General features: G+C 53.0%; 1 protein-coding gene across 3 annotated transcripts in view; it reads right to left on the minus strand.

Annotated features, from left to right (window-relative positions):
- The window catches only part of ZRANB1 (zinc finger RANBP2-type containing 1), a 69675-nt gene that overhangs the window by 4905 nt on the left and 42717 nt on the right, over positions 1-22053 (minus strand). For all 3 annotated transcript variants that reach the window (XM_055118739.1, XM_055118737.1, XM_055118738.1), the window contains 4 exons: positions 11700-11887; positions 8313-8466; positions 7499-7570; positions 5443-5641 (listed from right to left, as the gene is read on the minus strand). In XM_055118739.1, the coding sequence (XP_054974714.1) occupies positions 5443-5641; positions 7499-7570; positions 8313-8466; positions 11700-11887 (613 nt within the window). The remainder of the gene's footprint in view (positions 1-5442; positions 5642-7498; positions 7571-8312; positions 8467-11699; positions 11888-22053) is intronic.

Genomic DNA, 22053 nt, shown 5'->3' on the forward strand with positions numbered 1-22053 from the left:
AGCATGCAAGAGCAGATGGGAATGAAAGTCAAGACCGAGAAGTCCTAAGCACCAAAATGAAATGCTACAGATCAGAGAGAGAGAAAGAACGCCCCTGACAAGTTACTAGACTGGACGTGGCTACGGGTAAAACCTGTAGGCACGAAGGGACAATCACAGAAATTTACAAATTGAAAAAAAAAAAATGAAACATGGAAAAAACAGACAGTAAAGTCCAAGAACCAAGAGACAACTACAAATGATTTCTTAAAATAATAATAATGAAAATAACAGAAAAAGGAACAAAATAATTTGGAAAAAAAAACAATAATTTGAAACAACAGTGACCCAGAACTTCATAAACCACTGGACACCGCAGCAGTTTCAGGAGCTCGAGGTGCACCAGGAAGAAACACACCAGGAGCTGGAGCGACTGTACTGCAAGAGAACATTTGCCTTGCACTCGGCTGACCGGGTTCGATTCCCAGTATCCCATATGGTCCCCCAAGCACTGCCAAGAGTAACTCCTGAGTGCAGCGCCAGGAGTGACCCCTGAGCATCACCAGGTGTGACCCAAAAAAGAAAAGAAAAAGAGAAACACCAGAATGGGACTGGAGCAATAGCACAGGGGGGAGGGCGTTTGCCTTGCACAAGGCTGATCCGGGTTCGATTCCCAGCATCCCAGAGGGTCCCCTGAGCACCACCAGGGGTGATACCTGAGTGCATCACCAGGAGTAACCCCTGTGCATCGCCAGGTGTGACCCAAAAAAAAAAAAAAAAAAAAAAAAAAAAAACACCAGAAAAAGACAAAAACATGATTCTCAAATCATAGAAAATTATGGGTAAGAAAAAAAAATTCTGAAATGAGTCAAAACTACAGAGATAAAAAGAATTCGATCTGAGTTTCAGCCACTCCAGCCATCCGAGAGAAGACTGGAGTGCAATGTTTTAGCTACTGAGAGAAAACTCTACCAACCTAGAGCTCTTTGCCCTCAGAAATTATTCTTCATATAGAGACTATTCAAATAACGAAAACTGAGGAAATCTGTTGCCTATTTAGGAACGTCAAAAGTTTATTTGAAAGGAGGAAAAATGTAGTACAGGCCAGAAATTGGGAATCTATGAATATCGAAGGGAAATAAAGGTGTATAGAAATAATCACTTTTCTAATTTTTCCTTGATCTAACAGGGTTTACTCTAACGGCAACACTGCATGCTGAGCTGTCCCTCAGGCTCAGGCTGCTTTACCACAAGGCAATCAGGAAACTCACGGAAAGTTAGCACGGGAGCCTGACTGTTGAAGGCAAATCCATCCTGCAAGGCCCAGGGCAACCACCTACGAAGACTGACCGGGTAGAGCGGACGTGAGACAGGATGCTAACAGGCCGAGTCACAAACGTGACAGGCAGAGTGAAACAAAAGCAGGACAAAGAGCAAAGAACACGGAAAACCAAGAGGACTAAGGAACAGCAAGAGCCGGGGGTGCTGGGGCACCTGGAGATGCCGGGGGGGGGGGGGGGGGGGGGCGCGGGCCGGACTGTATGTGGCGCTTGGGGGCCCCAGAGAGCCACGGGGAAGGCCAAGCGCCCGCCCGACCCCATACTCACCGTCCAGCCCCACACCAGCGGGTCTCAATCCAGCTACCCACACGCGCCCTGTCCCGACACTGTCCAGCGGACGCAGCCCTGCACGGCCGCTTAGAGGAGAAGCCAACAGTTTCACGAAACAGGGAACCCTGCAACCACGCACCTGAAGCCGACCCAAATGAGCTCGAGATGCACATCCATATCAAAACCTGAATAAATTTTATAGTTGCTTGATTCATGATTGTCCAAAGTTGCAAGAACCAAGACGCCCTTCAAGAGACGAATGGATCAGTGGGCTGGTTCATCCAGTGAAGTGTTATCAGGAGGAAATGACCCACGAAATCATGAGGCTAACAGGGAGGAACCGGGCAAGCATTTAGCAGGTGAAAGAGCCGATCTGGACAGCGACACGGTGCACCGATTCCAACTGCATAAAGTCCGTTAAAAGCAAAACTATTTCCTGGCTAAAAAGACAACAGCGGGTCTCAGTGGCGGAGCCCTTGGCTTGCACAAGTCGAGACCTTGGCACCCAACTCCCTTTCTCCCCCCCTCCCTCCCCCCCCCCTCTCTCCCCGAGTCAGGGAGTGAAAGACGGACTGGCAGGGACAGACTATGGACATCTGTCCACAGCGCTGATGCGCTCTGAAACGCGCTGCACACGCTGACGCCACCCTGTCACTGGTGTTTCTCGCCATCTGGTGGCTCCACTTCGTCCAACAGCACCAAAAACAGGCTGGAATGTTGGAAACCACCCCGTTCCTCTAGGCACAGCCTGTCCAATGAAGCCAAGAGTGAGCAACAGGTGATAAGCCCGTCCCGGGGACACCCAAGGGTCAGCCATGCACAGCACCCGCATCCGTGAAACGACACGGAGTCTGGCGGCGTGTGTGTGTGCAGACTCACCAAGTAAGACAAATGCTCACTCTGTGCTGGCTGTCCCTACCAGGGAGTCACACCGGGGCTGGGGGCTGGGGCTGGTCAGAGGGGGCACACACGGCAAACTGTTTCTTCACAGTTCTCTCCAACTTAAAAATGCTATTTTTATTTTGCCTTTTTAATGTTTTTTGGCATCTTGGACCAGAATTAACAGTCCATGAAGTAAGGTCCTGCACTGTCTGTCCGAACCGCCAGCACCACCAGAGGTCACTCCTTAATGACCCCGAGCACCGCCAGGTGAAAAGTCAGTCTTCAGAGATGTATAGAGAGGGGCTGGAGAGAGCACAAGGAGACACTCCCCCTGCACGTGAACCCGGCTCGATCCCCGGCACCACCAGGAGGAATCCCTTAGTGCAGAGCCACGAGTAACCCCTGAGCACTGTCAGGTGTCACCCAAAAGCCAAAAAATAAAAACATCTACGGAGCTACAGTAAGCTAGCGAGCAGCAGCAGCCACGCCCAAGGCCCACGTGCACGGGACACTGTTCCCGTCACAGGAAAGGCCAGCGCACAGGCCCGCTGCGTCAGCTGCAGCCACGGGTGTGCAGGAGAAACAGGAGGAACGCAGCCATCACCGAATGAAAACAGCTCGCTCTGAGCACCAGACGGGGGTTCATGACAGGAAATGACCCGTCCGGCTGTCACACAGATGTTTCTCGATGACATGCCCAGAGCTGGCTGGAAGGGCCCCTCAGCCGGCGTAACAAAGCAATCACAGTCCCCCGCACACCCCGCTCAGCCGCCTGCCAGCCCCGACACGCGTGTCCCCTCTGCCTCCCCGCCAGCACGAGGCGCGGCTCCCGCTCCTGAAGCTCCGGGCAGGGCCCGGGGCCCTCCGCCCCCATCACCCGCTGCAGGGGGCACCAGCCGGGAAGGCGCCCGGGCCCTGCACCGGGGCAGCTCTCTGGCTGCGCTCAGGCACTCGGGTTAGGGACCGTCCCACCGACCGCCCCAGCCCCAGCAACGGTCACTGGTGCTGCCACTTCCGTGTTGTCCGTGGGTCATTCCAGGCGGGCACAGGGGCTTGAGTGGAGCACAAGCCAACCAGGAGGGCTCTGGACACCCGCACGGCCACCTCCACTAGCTGCCACAAAGCCCCCCACCAGGCAAGGCCGAGGGCAGAGCCGTCCCCCCGTTAGCTGCTCCCGATACGGGATGCGGCCAGCAGGGCCCCAGCCAGGCACAGGCAGACCAACGCCAACAAACGGGCCTGGCTGACAAGAAATGATTCAGGTACTTCAGGTGAACATACGTTTTCACTCTCGTTATCGTTTATTCTACAATTCAGGCTCCATCAAGGTAATCCAAGTGCCCTCATTTTCAAATTCTCGTGCGTATCTTTCACAATGAATACAACATCTCAAGGAGTTCGCAGGCAATATTAGAATGTGATCCCCAAATATGACAACAAAATCCACAACTGGAACGAACGTGCTCACAAGTCCTATGAAGCTATTAGGATCAGACACTTATTTGGAGTAGGGTCACTGTAACTATAAAGCATTCAACGAGTGTATGTGTTTGGGGTGGGGATTGAACTATACATTTTGATACTGAATAGACATATGTAACATTTCAAATTTCTTTTACCTACTAACTTTAACAGCAGGCAATTTAAAAGCCTCTTTCAGCTTCAAATTCCTCATTTAAATTATGAAAGTTAGAAGAAATGTCAGCACAAAAACAAGCAAGCACGCAAGTCAAGAAAATGCAAAGATCAGAGGCCGTAGCAATAGTGCCGTGGATTCACCTATACAGGGCGAATGAGCTGCCCCAACACCCCGCATGATCCCCCCAGGGCCCGCCAGGCGTGATTCCTGAGCCCAGAGCCAGGAGTGAACCCTAAGCACTGCCACATGCCCCAAAATCAAAACAATTAAAATAAAAATGAAGTGACCAAAGTACTGAACCTCTAGCCATGGGTTCAAGTTCACAGCCAGCTGTAACCTTGGTGTGATGCCTGTGTGAAGGCTTCAGGGGGGGCTGGGAACGTGACTGTGGATCCTGCAGGGGTGAATGCCAGCGGGACCCTCAGGAGCCGAGGATGTGGTAGGCAGGAGAACTCCATCTCCTGGATCTGCACAGAAACGCACGCGGTACAGCACGACGGTGCCTGACGCTCACTGGCAAAGGGGGTGTTCATGTAGGTGGAAAGGCACGTGTGGTCAAACGGTGACCAGTGAGGCAAAGGAGAGTAACTAAATGTGTGTGCGCACACACGGTAATCAGTTAAATGAATAACTGAATGAACGTAGGCACACACGTGCGCGCGCGCGCGCGCACACACACACACACACACACGGTGAAACAGTGACCAGTCAAATGATAGTAAATGAATGTACACACACACACACACACACACACACACACAGAATAACCAGTCAAATGAGAGTAACTGGGTGCACGCGCGCGCGCACGCACACACACACACACACACTTTAATTAAAAATACCCTAGCATTACCTGCCTCAGGAAAATAGTGTCATAAACTGTCGATGTTAAAATCATATACAAACATATGTGTTTACATGTCTGTTTCATATCTGTAGAAGCATACTTGATATAGCCATTTGTCATATACTCACCTATCACCACTCGCCTGTGAGCCACTACGAACTACAAAGGCTTCTGTGCCAAGTGTAACGAATAGCCCCAGGGCAGGGGCGTGCACACACCCGGCTGCATCTCCCACACGGTTCCCCCCACGAGCAGCACAGGGCCACCCAGCTGGCCCTTAGCACAGCATCCTTGACGCCATCTGGCCCAGCTGGCCCAGTACCCCCGGAGTGCTCCCCACCCAGGCCCTGGCACTGTCCTGGGGCGAGGAGAGGACAGGACAGAATGCCAGGCCCAGCACCAGAGCTGCCCAGCCCCCAGAGCCGCGAACGCCACCCCTCCAGGACGCACGGGGCAGAGTCTGGCCGGGAAGGGCCACAGCTCACCAGTGGGAACAGTCGTGCAGGCTGTCATGCAGGGCTTTGCGCAGCACCGAGTCCTTGTCGTAGATGCCCCAGGTAGCCTGCAGGACCGAGTCAAGTAAGCAGTCTCCGGCAGTGCGGTTCCAAAGTGCATACAGACGGCTGTCCAGGCGGGTGGCCAGCTCCAGGGACCAGTTTATGATGGGAGATTCTTCCTCTAACTCTGCGTGACGACGGAGAGAACGGGTTACTGGCACGCCTCTGGAAGTAAGGACCCATCCTCCAGAGGGCAGTAAGCTTAGGGACAATTTTTTTTTTTTTAATGCCTGAACAAATTTGATCAACTGAAACACAAACTCTGGTTCACAAACCTTGTGGCTATAGAATTTATTCAACTTTTAAATTCTTTACAACTTACTTTCCTAAGATGATTAGTGTAGGGCCAGAGCAGTAACACAGCAGGCAGGGTGCTAGTCTTACATGCAGCTGACCGATCACCAGCACTGAGGCTACCCCAAGTTCTGCCAGGAGCAATCCCTGAGCACTGCTGGGTGTGACCCAAAAAATAACGACAACAAAACAATGTAGAAATGTTCTCCTTTTACGGACGATTGGTTAAAGAAACTTTGGTACATCTACACAATGGAATACTATGCAGCTGTTAGGAAAGATGAAGTCATGAAATTTGCTCATAAGTGAATGGACACGGACAGCAGCATGCTATGCACAATGAGTCAGAAAGAGAGGGACAGAGATAGAGGGACTGCACCCATTTGTGGAGTATAGAATAACATACACGAGACCGACACCCAAGGACAGTAGATGCAAGGGTCAAGATGACTGCTCCAGAGTTAAAAGCCTGCCTCCCGAGCGGGCGGGGAGAGGACAGCTGGAATAGAGAAGGGGTCACTAAGAAAATGATGGCTGGAGGAATCGGTCGGGATGGGAGATGTGTGACGAAAGTAGGTAAAGGACCAGACATGACGACCTCTCAGTGTCTGTGTTGCAAGCCATAATGCCCAAAAGTAGAGAAAGAGTTTGGGGAATATTGTCTGCCATGGAGGCAGGGGGAGGGTGGGAAAGGGGGTGTATAACGGGGATGTTGGTAGCGGGAATGTGCATTGGTGGACGGATGGGTGTTTGATTATTGTGTGACTGGAACTCAGACATGAAAGTTTGCAACTATCTCACAGTGAATCAATACAATTTTTTAAAAATTTTAATTTTTAAAAGCAATAACAAAAAAAATCCTCCTTTTAGAAGAGAAGTGGGGAACCCCAAAGTTCTCGCATGTGTGAGAACTTTGCACTGTCCCCTCTGTCACAGGTGAGAGCCAGAGTAAGCCGCTCGTCTGCTTTTTATTTTTTTTTTGCTTTTTGGGTCACACCCAGTGACGCACAGGGGTTACTCCTGGCGGTGCTCAGGGGACCATATGGGATGCTGGGAATCGAACCCGAGTCAGCCGCGGGCAAGGCAAACGCCCTCCCCGCTGTGCTATCGCTCCAGCTGCTCTTCTGCTTTCTAGTTCCTTCTGTGAGGATTTCTTCTTCCCCACTTTCCTTTCCTCCGCTGCTGCTTCTGCTGCCACAGCACTGTGGGGCTCTGGGAGGACACGGCCTCGCGAGGGCAGCTACACTGGGCTCTGGGTGGACACGGCCTCGCGCGGGCAGCTACAGCCCTGGGCTCTGGGTGGACACGGCCTCGCGCAGGCAGCCACAGCCCTGGGCTCTGGGTGGACACGGCCTCGCGCGGGCAGCTACACTGGGCTCTGGGGGGACACGCCTTGTGCAAGTGGGCACCCGGCCGCTGAGCCGCCGCTGGCCCTGGGCCTTCTCACCGGCACAGTGAAGCATGATCTGCCGAGCCCCAAGGGCGGAGGGGTTCCCTCCCGCTAGAGGCCTGGGCTCAACGTGGCTCCCAGTGCCCCAGGAGGCCCCCGCACCACCCTGCGTAACAGTCCCGGCAGGCTCCCTCCCACCCAAATTAAATTATGCTACCGTCCTCCAAACCTTGTGAAATAAAGCAGAAACTTTATAAAAATGGGTGAAAGGTAAATTATAATTATTAATCCCTGGTTTACCTTTTTGAACATCTCTATCAAGCACCTCATCAAATAATTTTTCTTGGACTGTTGGAGGTAAATCTTCAATATCTACAAAGAAAAAAATGACTTAAAAGATCTTATACCCCATAACTAAATACATTTGCTATCAACATCCAACAGCGACCTCTTCTAAAATAGTATCAGCCTGCTGAAGGTTTATCAAGTAACTTCTGAAAAAAACGCAGGCATAGTGCATGGCAGAATTTAAAATATTTCAGTTCTGCACTTCATTACCCAAACAGTGACATCTGAACCCAGGAACTGCATGTAGCCGCCATGAAGAAGGGTGCTCCAGGCTGCCGGGCCGTGGAGAGGGGCCAGGAAGACAGCAGGGCTGGGCAGCGCTCGGCCTGGGGTGTGAGTCCCGCACTCTCTAGCCCACTCGGCAGAGGCCGGGGTGCGGGGAGGCCCGCAGCCTCACTCTACCCTCCCAGAGCGTGGACTCTCTGCTCTCGCAAGGAAGTGTCAGGTACAAAGGGGCGTGACGGGGTGGAGGAAGCGGAAACGTTACTAAAGTTTACAACGGCACTGAAGAGCGGGATGTTTTCAGGATCAGAGGCCCCCAAAGACGCCAGTCCCTGTGTCAGCTGCCCCCCCCCTCCAGACCACGTCAGCACTAGCTCTGAGGGGCCCTGGGAGGAGCAGGCTCCCGCTGGAACGGGAAGCAGCCTGAGTCTGAAGATGCTCGCATAGTAGCCAACATATCTGCTTTCTAGCAAAAATATTTTCACTCACGATATTTAGGAAAAAAAAAAAGGTGGAATTTTTTCACTTCAAAATTCGGAGTTACCTGCTGGCAGCGTAAACGTTACAAGGTCAGTCAGAAAATAGCAAGCGAAATCCCCCTTCCTTTGGTGCAGAGAAGCAGCGATCTCACGCCGGATCTGCTCTGTCAGCTCGGGACACACCATGGCTGGAATACACTTTGCTGCTTGCTGGGACACCTTGAAGACAAAAAATAGGGGCCAGAGACAGTACAGGAGGTTAAGGCGCTGGCCGTGCATGCAGCCGATTCAACCACATGGCCCCCAGAGCACTGTTGGGGAGTCACTCTAAACAGAGCCAGGAACAGCCTTGGAGCACTACTGGGTATGGTCCAAAGCCGAAGGGGAGAGGAAAACCCCAACAACAATACACACTATACTCTGCATCGCATTCACCATCTACACAGCAGAAAATAACGCGTCTAACAGGGCTGGAGAGACAGCGCGACGGCGAGTTCGCACGTGTGCGGGAGACCTGGGTTCCAGCCTGGCACGGGACACGGAGCACCCCAAGCTTCATGACCTCCATGCCCAGACCCGGAGGAATACCCACCACACCCTGCCAGGGGTGTCCCCCACCCAAAAAAATACGTATTTTTAAAAAATTACAAAAACTCCCCAGTTACTCAAGGCCTTATAATAATATAACCAATGTTAGTATTTCTATGAATACAACATTCCAGAAAACGTCTTAAGAATGATTCACCTTTCCTATCATTAATTCTTATTCTTGGTTAGGAATTAAGCAGAGAAGTAACCATGATGTGTGCAGAAGTGTGCAGAGGGCCAGGGAGACACAGCCGCGGCCCCAAGGACAGAGCCTGCACCCTGCTAAGCACGGCACAAAAAACAAAGCAAGTCCATCTAGACATCTGTGAGCTGCATTACAGAGCCAGCCCATTGTATTTTCAAAAATGAAGCTTGCAGGCTGGAGCCATAGCACAGCGGGGAGGGCATTTGCCTTGCACGCGGCCGACCCAGGTTCGATCCCCAGCATCCCATATGGTCCCCCAAGCACCGCCAGGAGTAATTCTTGAGTGCAAAGCCAGGAGTAACCCCTGAGCATCGCTGGGTGTGACCCCCACCAAAAAAAAAAAAAAAAAAAAAAAAACATGAAGCTTGCTCTTTCAAACATACTGTGGCCACTACGCTCTGCTCTGAATGCCTGCTGCCCTGGTGTCCCACACGGGCCCTTTCTCCTGACTGCGAGCCGCGCCTGCTGGCCCCTGCTTCTGTGCTGATCGACGTTCCTGCCCCTCACATCTTCCTAAATAAGTTTCAATAAAACCTACCTTGCTTCACCCCCCCCCCAAAAAAGTATATACCCTTAAAAATGACAAGGCAGGAGAGTCTCACGGGCAAGGTGCCTGCCTGGCACACAGCCACCCCGGGTCCATCCTCAGCAGCCCAGACGGTCCTGCAGGCCCACCAGGATGGTTTCTGAGCACTGAATCAGGAGTGACCTCTAAGAACCAACAGTGTGACCCAAAAAACAAAAAACAAAACAGAACTGCTGGGTGTGACCCCCAAAATAAAGAAGACTTACAGGCTGTTGAGAGATAAACCCTCAAATTTCTGAAATTAACCTATGAAAAAGGAAGTTGGACGCATGAAGTGGCGGCACAAAGAAAGCAGCTTCAATGAACGGTGCCGGGAAAGCAAGACAGCCACAAGCAAAAAAAGAAAAAAAAAAAAATCGAAAGAAAGCAACTACAGGGGGCTAGAGCAATAGCACAGCGGGGAGGGCGTTTGCCTTGCACGCGGCCGACCCGGGTTTGATTCCCAGCATCCCATATAGTCCCCGGAGCACCGCCAGGAGTGATTCCTGAGTGCAGAGCCAGGAGTAACCCCTGTGCATCGCCAGGTGTGACCCAAAAAGCAAAAAAAAAAAAAAAAAGAAAGAAAGCAACTACAACCTACTGCACAAGATCATCACAGTGGACTAAAGCCCTTGAATCTGACCAAGTCCATAAGCACTGTTAAGGACACAGGCGGACGCTCCAGGCCACGGACTCCGGGTGTGTCTTCGAGGGTCCGAACCCAATGGCAAAGACAACACAAACAAAAATAAACAAGACAACACCAAACTAGGGAGTTTCTGCATGGCAAAAGCAGTCAGGCTAAAACCAAAATTAACCAAACAGGAGGGAGCATCAGGCATCACACAGCAGATACAGGGCTAGTATCCAACACAGATAAACAGGTATAAATCATTCACAAAACTCCACAACAACCTTCCCTGCAAAAACAAAACAAAACACATAACAATCCCATCAAAAAACTGGGGAGAGAGACGAAATGAGACTTCCTCCAAGCAAGACAGTTCTGAGCGGCCAGCAGGCAGCGGACAATCACTGTCGCGCATCGGGGAAGGAGAAGTCGGAAGGATGAGACTTCCTGGCACATCAGCAAGGCCAGAGGCAGCGCTGGCAGAGGCGAGCGGGAACAGGACCCTCACTCCTGAGAGGGAAGGGCAGCCTCCAGGGAGAGCAGCGTGGAGATTTCTTTTAAGAAAGAGTCCCCATGGGGCTGGAGCGATAGCACAGCGGGGAGGGCGTTTGCCTTGCACGCGGCCAACCCGGGTTCGATTCCCAGCATCCCATATGGTCCCCTGAGCACTGTCAGGGGTGATTCCTGAGTGCAGAGCCAGGAGTGACCCCTGTGCATCGCCAGGTGTGACCCAAAAAGCAAAAAAAAAAAAAAAAAAAAAAAAAAAAACAATAGAGCCCCCTAAGACCTAGTGATCCCGCTTCTTGGTGTCTACCCCCAAGCTGCGGAAACGCTGACCTGAAAAAACAGTGCACAAGTCAGTGTTCACTGCACGCTGCACTCAACAGCCACGCCAGCGCCCGGCGCTGATGACAGGGACTCAGCGTGGCACACGTGAACGACTGCTCAGCTCAAGGGGGGACGCGGCCGGCGTGTGCGTCGAGGGCATGGGGAAGAGCAGACGCGCTCGCTCTCCGCGGTGTCCAGGGAGGCGGCCAGGCCGCGCACGGCGCTGACAAAGCACAGCCTGGCGAGAAGCTGGGAGGGTGGGCGGGAGGAAGGCGGGGGTGCAGGGACTTGACAGAGGCCGTGAGCGGTCACACTATGGCCACCATGTCACCCCACCTCGACTCAAAAAAAGAAGGAAAGAAAACCAAAATGTTCACCATGGTTCTCCCCGAAACACGGAATTATAAATGAGGAAGTAACACCTTTCTGCTTTTTCCTGTCTGGACTTTTTCCCAAGTACACTGTTAGGATCACTTTTATATTCTGAAATTATTTTTTAAAAAAGGCAGCATTTTTAATCGCCCCCCCGCCCAAGGAATCACATAGACTATGAAACTCTTCTCAGTCCCATGCGGTAAGAATCCGACACTCAGAACCGCTCCCGGCCCCGGCGTCGGGGGCGGGGCCGGGCGCACCTCGGTGAGCAGCATGGCCAGCATGTCCTGCCTCTGGAAGCGGATGGCCAGGTGCACCAGCGTGTAGCCGACATCGAAAGCCGAAGGCCGGTTCAGCAGACGCACTTCGTCCGCGGTCAGCTGCCGGGCGATGTCCCCGCCCGAGGACTTGTACGCCTCGATGGCAGCCAGGTCGCCTTCCACAACGCCTGCAACGAGAACCGAGAGACGGGGTCACCGGGTTTCCCAGAGCCGACTCTCGGGCTCTCGGGCTCTCCGCATGTCTCTGGGCGCCGAGACCTCGGGCGTGGCTGAAGAAGCAAGATCAGCGCGCCACCCTCCCGCAACCCCGCCTTTAACTTCTTTGCAGCGCGACAACCGGACACTCACCTTCGAGCCAGGCCGGCTCCACACTCCGGTGAGGACACACAGGAATTACGAGAACACATTCCTGGGAGCAAAGACCCGTCCCCCAGCAGGAAAACGATGCCTTAAAAAGATACCGCTGGTGGGCTGGAGTGATAGCACAGCGGGGAGGGCGTTTGCCTTGCATGCGACCGACCCGGGTTCGATTCCCAGCATCCCATATGGTCCCCTGAGCACCGGCAGGGGTAATTCCTGAGTGCAGAGCCAGGAGTGACCCCTGTGCGTCGCCGGGTGTGACCCAAAAAGCAAAAAAAAAAAAAAGATACCGCTGGGCTGGAGAGAGGTCTTGCACACACCGGCCCGGGTTTGATCCCTGGCACCCGGGTGGTCTCCTGAGTAAGCCAGGAGCAAGGCCTGAGCACCACCAAGTGTGGCAAGAAAGACCGAAACCTAACTCATAAGATAATGGTGTTTAATGGGGTGCTTCCAGCTGGTGAGGGCTACATTTCTGCCCTTTCCAGTGAATCTGTAAAGCTAAGTTAAAGCAAATAGCACCCTCCAAACTGCTAACTTTGAAACAACCTCTACCCAGTCAATACAAACTGACTTCGACATGGGCTAAGGTTTGCAGTATCTTAATTTTAGGGCCTCTCAAAGCTAAGCTTTTCTCACACCCATTAAGTAGTATATACAGTCCGACTAAATCCTGAACTGAAATGTGCCAGAACGTTACAAGTGAGCTGGCAGTAGGGAGATTGCTCGAAGTCCATCAGGAGCCTTTTCCTTCCCCGTGAGCTGTCACCCGCCTGAGCAGCCCCGGCAGGAAGCAGGACCGCACGTGCACGGCTCACCTTGGCAGAAAGTGGGGGTGGCGGGTCAGCTGCAAAATTACCACGAAGAGGTTCTGTTCTGATTTCCAGGTTTGGGGGCTACACCTAGTGGTGCTCAGAACATTGGCTGCCCAACAGCAGTGCTCAGGGGTAGGGCCTCACCCACTGAACTGCCTCTCTTGCCCCAAACAGGTATTTAAAACAGAAACAAAAACCTAAGACTAGGGGCTGCAGAGACAGTACAGTAGATGGGACACATGCCAGTGTAAGCGCCCAACCCAGGGTTCCAGTCCCACCAGGAGTGACCCCTGAGCAGAGCCAGGAGTAAGCCCTGAGCACTGCCAGGTGTGGCCCAGAACAAAAGCAAACAAAAAGACAAACTCGGACTTTAGGATCAAATAACATTTGTGTCCTAAGTCACAGCAAGCAAAAATCGTCTGGTAAAATGGTAATATTTCTAGCACTATTCTCACTTTCCCCTAAAATCACGTGTACATGTCCCACCCCAAAGCACCCAGTGTCCCTCCCCGCCCCCAGCATCTCTCCTTTGCAATCTCCATCCCATCTCCATCCACTCCCCAGGACCCCCCGGCCGGGCTACTCCATTCCCCCATTCCCTGACTGCCCTTAGCACGCAGACCACCAACACAGTGAAGCAAAGCAAACAGAACAACGATCCCCATGCTCGAAACAACCCACTTTCATCAAGGTTCTGAACAAGTTCAAACTAGGAAGTTCTAGGTCCTTCCCGCACCTCCCTGCCCTCTCCCGTGAAGACCTCTGCCCTAGCAAATGCCTGGACAAGACTGAAATTCCGCTCCGTCAAGAGACCACTTCTGACAGAACTTTTATCTCCACAGCTGTAAGCTATACCCCCAATACTTAATACTTCCAAAGTGTCCATCTCTCGCACTTTGAAAGCCCCCATCAGGCGGAGTGCCCTGGAAAAGTCACCCGGGGGCCCTGAGCCGGGCGAAGCTGCTCAAAGGGCAGCCCGCAAGAACAGACACAAACAGAAACACTGCGGTGGAGGCGCAGCCCGACAGACCCGAGCACTGACTACTCGTGTCAGTTCCTGGGCAGGACCATCTGGAGACCTGATTTCTGAGTGGCCCGGGCAGCTGATGCTTCAGAGCCGACAGGCTGCTGCATTTCCTTCTGTGCCAGCGAGTCTCCTTACCGAGCAACTCTTCTTTTCTTTTTTCCACTTCAACCCTACCAAAGCTATTTCCAGGTACGTGCTACATCCTGCAATTTTCAGTTCGGGCCTTAACCTTAAAATAAAAAAGACATAGGGGCCAGGAAGATAGTACAGTGGGTTACGGCTCTTGTCTCGCACGCAGCCAACCCCGGTTCAATCCTCAGCACCCCGTATGATTCCCCCACGTCAGGAGTGATCCCTGAGCACTGCCAGGAGTGACCCAAAACCTGGGGGGGGATGAAATTTAGAAAATAAACACACACAAACACACACACACTCACTCTTCTATGTACGGCCCAAGAAACAGTGTTAAGTACATTTGAAAGCGCCCAAAGGCTCAGGCCTGAGACAGCTCAAGTGACCCTGAACTCAATCCCACGTGCCCCTTGGCCCCAGAGCACCCCAGCAACACAGGGTGTGCTCCTCTGCCCCTCTGAACCCTGAGCTCCCCTGGTGTGTGTGTGTGTGTGTGTGTGTGTGTGTGTGTGTGTGTGTGTGTGTGTGTGTGTGTGGCGCCACTGGCATGAAGTTCTCCTTTCCCGGCACAACCATGAGTCAGCTACGGCTAAACACTGAGCCAGAGAGACAGTACCACAGGTACGGCGCTTGCCTTGCATGTGGCCAACCAGGTTCCATCCCCAGCGTTCCACACGGTCTCCCAAGCACTGCCAGGAGTCCTGAGTGAAGAGCCAGAAGTAAGCCCTGAGCACTGTCGGTGCAGCCAGCTGAACACCAACTCACTCTGTTCTGGCTGAGAGGTTTCCTGAAGCAGTATTTTCACTACTGTTGGCTAACTCGTGATATAGCTGATCTCCTGTGGGGAAGCTCACTTTAGAAATTCTGCACAAGAATTTAATTCAAAAACCAGCAACAAAAGGACGTATTTCCTCTCGAATGTTTCGGCCGTCAGGGGAGGGCGGGCACCGGGCAAAGGGCACAGCAGCCAGTCACCCGCTTGGAAATAACGACTGAGAACGCCACCCAGCCTACTTCCTAGCAAGAGCAGCTGCAAACACAGAGCGCTCCAAGCAGCGAGGGGCATGGCGCGTGAACAGACCTCAATAAACAAAGTACTCAGCGACAAACAAGGTGTACACCTCGCCCAACCCCAACCCCGCAGAGCCAGAGGGCCGCGTCCCGCCGCCACAGCTCTGGCCCTGGCCTGCAGGAGGAGGATCAGGGTGCAGAGGACGGAGACTGTCCTCAGCTTCAAACTTCCCAACATGCCAGTTTTACTAGACACGAACGTGGGCTGAGACGCAGAACCAGCCAGGCGCGGCAACTCCAATTACAAACGTTTCTGAAGACCCCGGAGCAGGGCTGGGCAACGTCCCGTCCCACACTCGGGTGCTGTGTGGGCCGGGCCCTCAGGGAGCGACGGGACTCCTCCGGGGAGAAGGTGGAGCTGGCCCAGAGTGGCTCGGAGAACAGACGTTTTTTTCCCCCATATATGGCACAGTTTTCAAAGTTTAGCTTAACGTTTTTTTATGACGTAAAATAATGATCGCAATCAACTTTGAAAAGAATGCCAAATGGTTAAAAAAAAAGCCGGAACTTACTTACCTAAGCCCCCTGTGGGCCAGCTCCACACTACCCCGGAGTCCCAAGGCAGCTGTGACATCACAGCACGTGTTGTGCTGTGGGGTCAGGGTGGGCTCGGAGTCAGCTGCGCGCTCAGGAGCCCCTGAAGAGAAAAGTCAGTTTTAACCGGAAACGTTCAGAAGGTCCCCGGCCGTGGGCAGCGGGAGGTGCGCGTGGCCGTCTCAGCCTGGGGCGTCACTCTCCCCGGCCTGGCGTATCAAAGGAAAGTGACCCGGTGGGGCTTCCGGGCCAGTGCTGCCCGGAGCGATGGCCCCGTCCCTGGGTGCAGAGACGCTCGGGGAGGCGGCAGCCGTGGGTGCAACCGAGGGGCCTTTCTGGCGGGGAACTTGACGATTTCCAGGGAGGTGCCTGGACATCGTCTTCTCCCCCGGAAGAGGGGCAGCAGGCCGTGCCCACCTGCAGCCCACCTGCCCGCCATCAGGGCTGAGGCTAAATCACGAAGCTGACGTGCGTATCCACGGCAGTCTCCTCTGCTCAGAAAGCGCACGTCCGCCGCGTGCTCAAGCCCCGGGTCTGACCCCTGGCACCACACGGCACCCCGGGCACGGCCAGAGCGACGCCGAGCAGGACGCGGGAGGGCGGCCCCAGAGAGCGCCAGGGTGGCCCACAACCAAACAGGAGCTGCTCTTTGGGTTCTGTTTGCTTGCTCTGCCTCTGGGGCCAGGACCACGCGGTGCTCAGGGTCTACTCCGGGCGCTGCACTCGGGGGTCACTCTTGGTGGGGCTCAGGGAGCCACACAGGGGGCCACGGGTCAACCCCGGTCAGCCATGTGCAAGGCCAACACCCGACCCGCTGTCCCGAGGCTCTGTAATAGGATCTCAGTGTCTGTGCTGCAGGGAGTGTGACGAACCCAAGAAGCTTGAGGAAACCAACACATGTCTTAGGTGCTTTTCCCCTACACAGTAAACTATGGCAACAAAATCAATCACTTCCGTTCCCAGAATAGCACTATCAAACTGTACTTTTTCAAAAAAACCAAAAGACATATAAAAGTACTAGAAGAAATCCTTATTTTCCCTACTGTCCTAAAGTAAGTGCCTATTCAAGTCACTCAATAATCTACTCTTCTGAAAAATACTCAATGAGAATCACTGAACTCAAAAAGATTTTATTTATTTTTTATTGAATCACAGTGAGTAGTTACAAAGTTGCTCATGATTGAGCTTCGGTCATATGATGTTCCAACACCCATCCCTCCACTAGTGTACATTTCCCACCACTGATGTCCCCAGGGTCCCTCCCACCCTCCCACCCTCCCCACCCCCTCCCCGTGTGCCTCTATAGCGGGAACTTTTCTTCTTTCTCTCGCTGAGATTTTAAAGTCAAGAGGGCTGTAAGGGCCAGAGCGACAGGAAGTGGCCAGGGCACTTGCCTTGCACTCGAGAGACCTGGGCTCAATCCCGGCACCACACACGGTCCCGTGAGCACTGCCAGGAGGAAGCCCTGAGCACGCAGTGTAGGGCCCCAAGATCAAAAAAATAATAAAGTCAAAAGAACTTCCACTGACAGACTGCGATGACAACCACGCTACGCGGAGCCGGATGCAGAGCGCCTGCCCCCAGGCCAGCCCGCCGCAGCCGCCTGGAACCTACGCCCAGGCCTGGACGGGCTGAGCTGGTGACGCCTCTCGACGGAAGGCGTCACAGCTGCAACTCAATGGAAAGACGGAAAGGAAAGTGTGCCAAGTTGTCCTCGGGAGAGCACGGTCACGGGCGAGCACCCCTGCGTGAGGGCTCGGGGAATAAACCCGAGAGGCAAATTACAAAGACACTGAAAACGCAGCCAAAGACGCAGCTTTGCTTCTGAAAAAAAATCTAAGGCTTTAAAAATTGGGAATTCAAAAAAAATTTTTTTTAATTTTTTAAATAAAAATTTGGAATTCAAAGAGTCGTCCAGTACTCATGTCATTCACCATCCAATCAAGTGCAAAAAGCTCTTCCAACTTCAAAGTACACATTTTAAATACTACATTGTTAAATCATGCTCCATGGATGTGAAACCAACTTATGTTTGTCACTGGTCCTGGTTTGGGCCACACCAGCAGTGCTCAGAGGAACCTGCGAGGCGAGCCCCTGCCCGCTGGACTCCTCTCCAGCCCTGAACGCCAACTCCACATCTTTAGAATCCCGCTGTCCTAAGGCAGGCCGACAGAGTTGGCACCATCTGGCCCGTTCTCTTCAACAACCAGGAAGATTAAGACGGTGAAAGGGGAGAAGAGAAAACAAAGACAAGACTCTCAGGGGCTGGAGAGACAGTACAGCGGGGAGGGCGTTTGCCTTGCACGCGGCCGACCCGGGTTCAAATCCCAGCATCCCATATGGTCCCCTGAGCACCGCCAGGGGTAATTCCTGAGTGCATGAGCCAGGAATGATCCCTGTGCATTGCCGGGTGTGACCCAAAAAGCAAAAAAGAAAAGAAAAGAAAAGACCCTCGAAAGATTCCTACAAGGTTCCTACCTTGCCACTATCTTCTAGCCAAAGACAACAAGAGAACCCAGAGGGCCGAACTGGAGCAGGTGCTCAGTTCTCAGAGGGGCTGCCGGCTGCGCCTCCCTCACACCACGAGCCACCGAGACCCAGAAACAGGCTTGCCCCCGCCCTGTCCATCCGGCACTCTGCTGACGCGTCTGAAGGCGACCCTCGCTTCTGTGGTCGGGAAAACGGCACCTCGGCGACCCCCCAGTGGCCTTTAGCTCCCTCTCCCCGTCTCCCCAGCCCCCAGTCCCTCCCCGTCCTCCGGCACCTGCCTGAGCGCTCCCCCACAGCCAGCCCGCCGCCGTCTCCCGCCTGGCTACGTGGCGCCTTTCAGTGCCGCCACCCGCCGCTCCTTCTGCCTGGGGGAGACTCACAGGCTCTGCGGCTCCTCGTCCCGCCCCCACTCTGCCCTACGTCCTCCCTAGCCTGACTGTGGGGCAAGTCGCTGTCCCCCTCCGTGGGTCACTCTTGGAGACATCACCAAGTCCGACTCCGCTGACTCTTGTCACTTCAGAGCGACAAAGGCAGGTGGGGGGCAGAGCACACAGCAGCTGGGCCCAGGCTCTGCAGACCACCGGCCTGGGCTCCAGCCCCAGCACTCCCCCGACCCTGCCGGGAGTGATGCCCAAGCAGCGTGTGGCCCACCCCCCACGGCCCCAGAGAAAGGTGGCGGGGAGAGCAGAAACCACGAGAGTGGATCTGGCTTTGATGCCTAGAAAAGTTTAAAATAAAAAATGATTACACACGGTAACTTTAAAATAAAGTAATGTAAGGAATTAACTTACTCAAATATGTTAGAGGCTCACACATAATTCAAGTTTTATCACTTACGTAGTATGTCTTTCTGCTTAGAAACATAAATATTACATTTAATCTACATTCACCCAAGTTACGAATCATTCTGAAGGGGCCGGAGCAATGCTACAGCAGGGAGGGCACTCGCCTTGCATGCACATGACCCAATTAGATCCCTGGTGCCCCAAACATAGGGTCCCAGAGCCCGTCAGGCATGACCCCTGAGCGGAGAGCCAGGAGTGAGTCTGAGCTGGGTGGCCCAGAAATAAAGCAGAATAAAACATCCTACAGAGCTGGGAATACAGCGTGAGGGTTTCCGCACTGCTCGTGGTCACGCTGGGCTCACCCCCAGCCCCAGGAGCGGTCCCCGAGCACCACACGCACAAACAGGAAACAAGCAGAACCCGGCAGGCAGGGATGCGGAGCCGCCTCACACCTGCCGGGCACGGGGCTGGATCCTGGCCCCGAGGCTGGCAAAGACCCTGAGACAGTCTAAGTGAGAGGTTTTAAAAGAGACAAACCTGAATAACGTGCACAGCCCTGACGGAACGGCCCTGGAGTCATCTGTGACGCTGCCCAAACTGGAGATGGACTTGAAAGACGGGCTTCTATACACTCCCGTGATCAGGGACCCGCGGGAGACGCCGTGACATGTACAGCTCCCAGGCGGCGGGGGAGACACAGAGAAAGGAGCAGCAATGGACAGGAGAGCAGCCAAAGGCAGGGGCAGGCGAAGGCCTCGGCTAAGATGTCGTGTTCCACAGAGCACCTAACTTACCCTTCTGTCCTGGGCCTGGGCGTGTGGATCTGGGCCACACCCAGCGGGGCCTGGGGGTCAGGAGGGCCCAGCGCTGAGACAACCCAGCCAAGCCTCTGTACTCTCACCCGCCCTGTACCGAACTTCTCCACAGATTTTGGAATTTCTCAAAATAAAAGTTTAGGGGCTGGAGTGATAGCATAGCACAGTAAGGGTAGGGCATTTGCTTTGCACGCAGCTGACCCGGGTTCGATTCCCAGAATCCCATATGGTCCCCTGAGCACCGCCAGGAGTAATTCCTGAGTGCAGAGCCAGGAGTAACCCCTGAGCATCGCTGGGTGTGACCCAGAAACCAAAAAAAAAAAAAAAAAAAAGAAAGAAATAAAAGTTTAATGAAGAAAGAGGTGGAGGTGGTTATCTTTGAAAACAGAATCGGAGGTGCAGACAAGAAAAAGAACTATCATTTTTACTTACAAGTATACTTGATTTTTAATCTACATGAAAAATTACCTTAATAAAATGCTAAAATGAAAGCTATTTTATAGAAATCCATGAACTCTGCTAGCCTAAGTATTTGTTTTGAGGCATATGTTAGTGCAGGAAGAAAGGTGGAGTCGAAAATATGTGCCCGGAGTTGGAGGTTCTTTGTTCTCTTCAGCACCTCTTTGACGCTCTTGAAGACATTCCACACTGCTCTCTTCCTCCTGTGCAGTTCTGGCACCAAATCGTTCCTCATGTTGATTTCTCAACCCAGGTACAACATATGCTGCATTCGGAGATGTTCGTTCCATTGAGAGCAAATGGAGCTTCAGGGACCAATTCGTTTTTCATGAACATTGTCTTGTTGAGATTAAGCTGCAATCCGACCTTTCCACACTCGTGGTTGAAGTCGGTCAGCATTTGTGCCGCTTGGCTAATGTTTGGCGTTATGAGAACGATGTCATCAGCAAAGCGGAGGTGGTGTAATTGCCGACCGTCTATCTTCACTCCCATTCCTTCCCATTCCAGTCGTCGTATGATGTTCTCAAGGGTGGCACTGAAGAGTTTCGGTGAAATGGTATCACCCTGCCGCACCCCTCTCTTTACATCAATGATCACTTCCTTGTAGAATGGGGAGATCCTGGTGGTGAATCCACAATACAGCTCACGGAGGATTTTGATATACTGAGTTTGGACGCCCTGTTTGGCCAGGGCTTCGATGACCGCTTCAGTCTCAACAGAATCGAAGGCCTTCTTTAAGTCGATGAACGTTAGACAGAGCAGCATCTTGAACTCTCGCAAAACTTCAATGAGTTTGGTCACTGTGTGGATATGGTCTATCGTGCTGAATCCTCTTCGGAACCTGGCTTGCTTGCATGGTTGTCCTTCGTCTAGTGTTCTGCCTATTCTATTCAGGATGACACGAGTGAACAACTTGTAGACGACAGACAACAGGCAGATTGGGCGATAGTTGCCGATGCCGTGGATGTCTCCCTTCTTGTACAACAGAACGGTCCTACTGGTTTTCCACTGAGACGGAACCTTGCATTCAGACAGGTAGCATGTGAAGAGTCGGGCCAGTGTACTGATGAGTACTGGCGGCAGATTCTTCAGGTGTTCGGGTCTGACCTCGTCCGGACCAGGTGCTGTTCTCATCTTTACCAGCGAAATGGCGTGTCGGATTTCAGAAGGAAGAATGTTGGGAACGACATATCCATCCTGCGGAATTTGGTATGTGGGCAGGTGGACGTGGCTGTCAAAGAGATCCGAGTAGAAGTCGTGAATAATCCTCTCCATTGCCTTTCTGGAGGATGTGATAGATCCATCGGGACGTCGGAGGGCAGTCATCTTGGTCTTGTAGTTGGCGAAGGACAGGCGAGCGCTGCGAATACTTTTCCCAGCTTCTGCTGCACTGGCCAACGCTGCTGCTCTTCTCTCTTTGAGGTCTTCCTTTATCACATCTCTGCACAGCTTTGTGAGCTCGGACGTTAGCTTGTGGATGCCTGAGGCTCATGCCAAACCACGTTTATGAATGAGCTCGAGAGTTTCCGAAGACAGGCGTCTGCTTGTGGCTTTCCCACTCTCGGCATTCTTCGCACAGACATGGAGGTGCTGAGCCAGCCGATCGTATTCCTCGTCGATGTTGTCAAGGGCGGCATCTTCCCACGTTGCTGCAACAGTGCCAAAGAGCTCCCAGTTGGTGGTCATTCTGGGAGTTGCCTTCTTAAGACTTAAATTTTGCAAACTTTTCTCCCTGCTCTGTGAAGTAGAATTTCGCACAAAGGAGACGGTGGTCCGATCCCGTTTGGAATTTTGGGACAACGGCGACATCGGTCAGGAAAAACCTTCAATTGAATATGATGTGGTCAA

This window comes from Sorex araneus, chromosome 11, assembly GCF_027595985.1.
Source record: "Sorex araneus isolate mSorAra2 chromosome 11, mSorAra2.pri, whole genome shotgun sequence".
Lineage (NCBI taxonomy): Eukaryota > Metazoa > Chordata > Mammalia > Eulipotyphla > Soricidae > Sorex > Sorex araneus.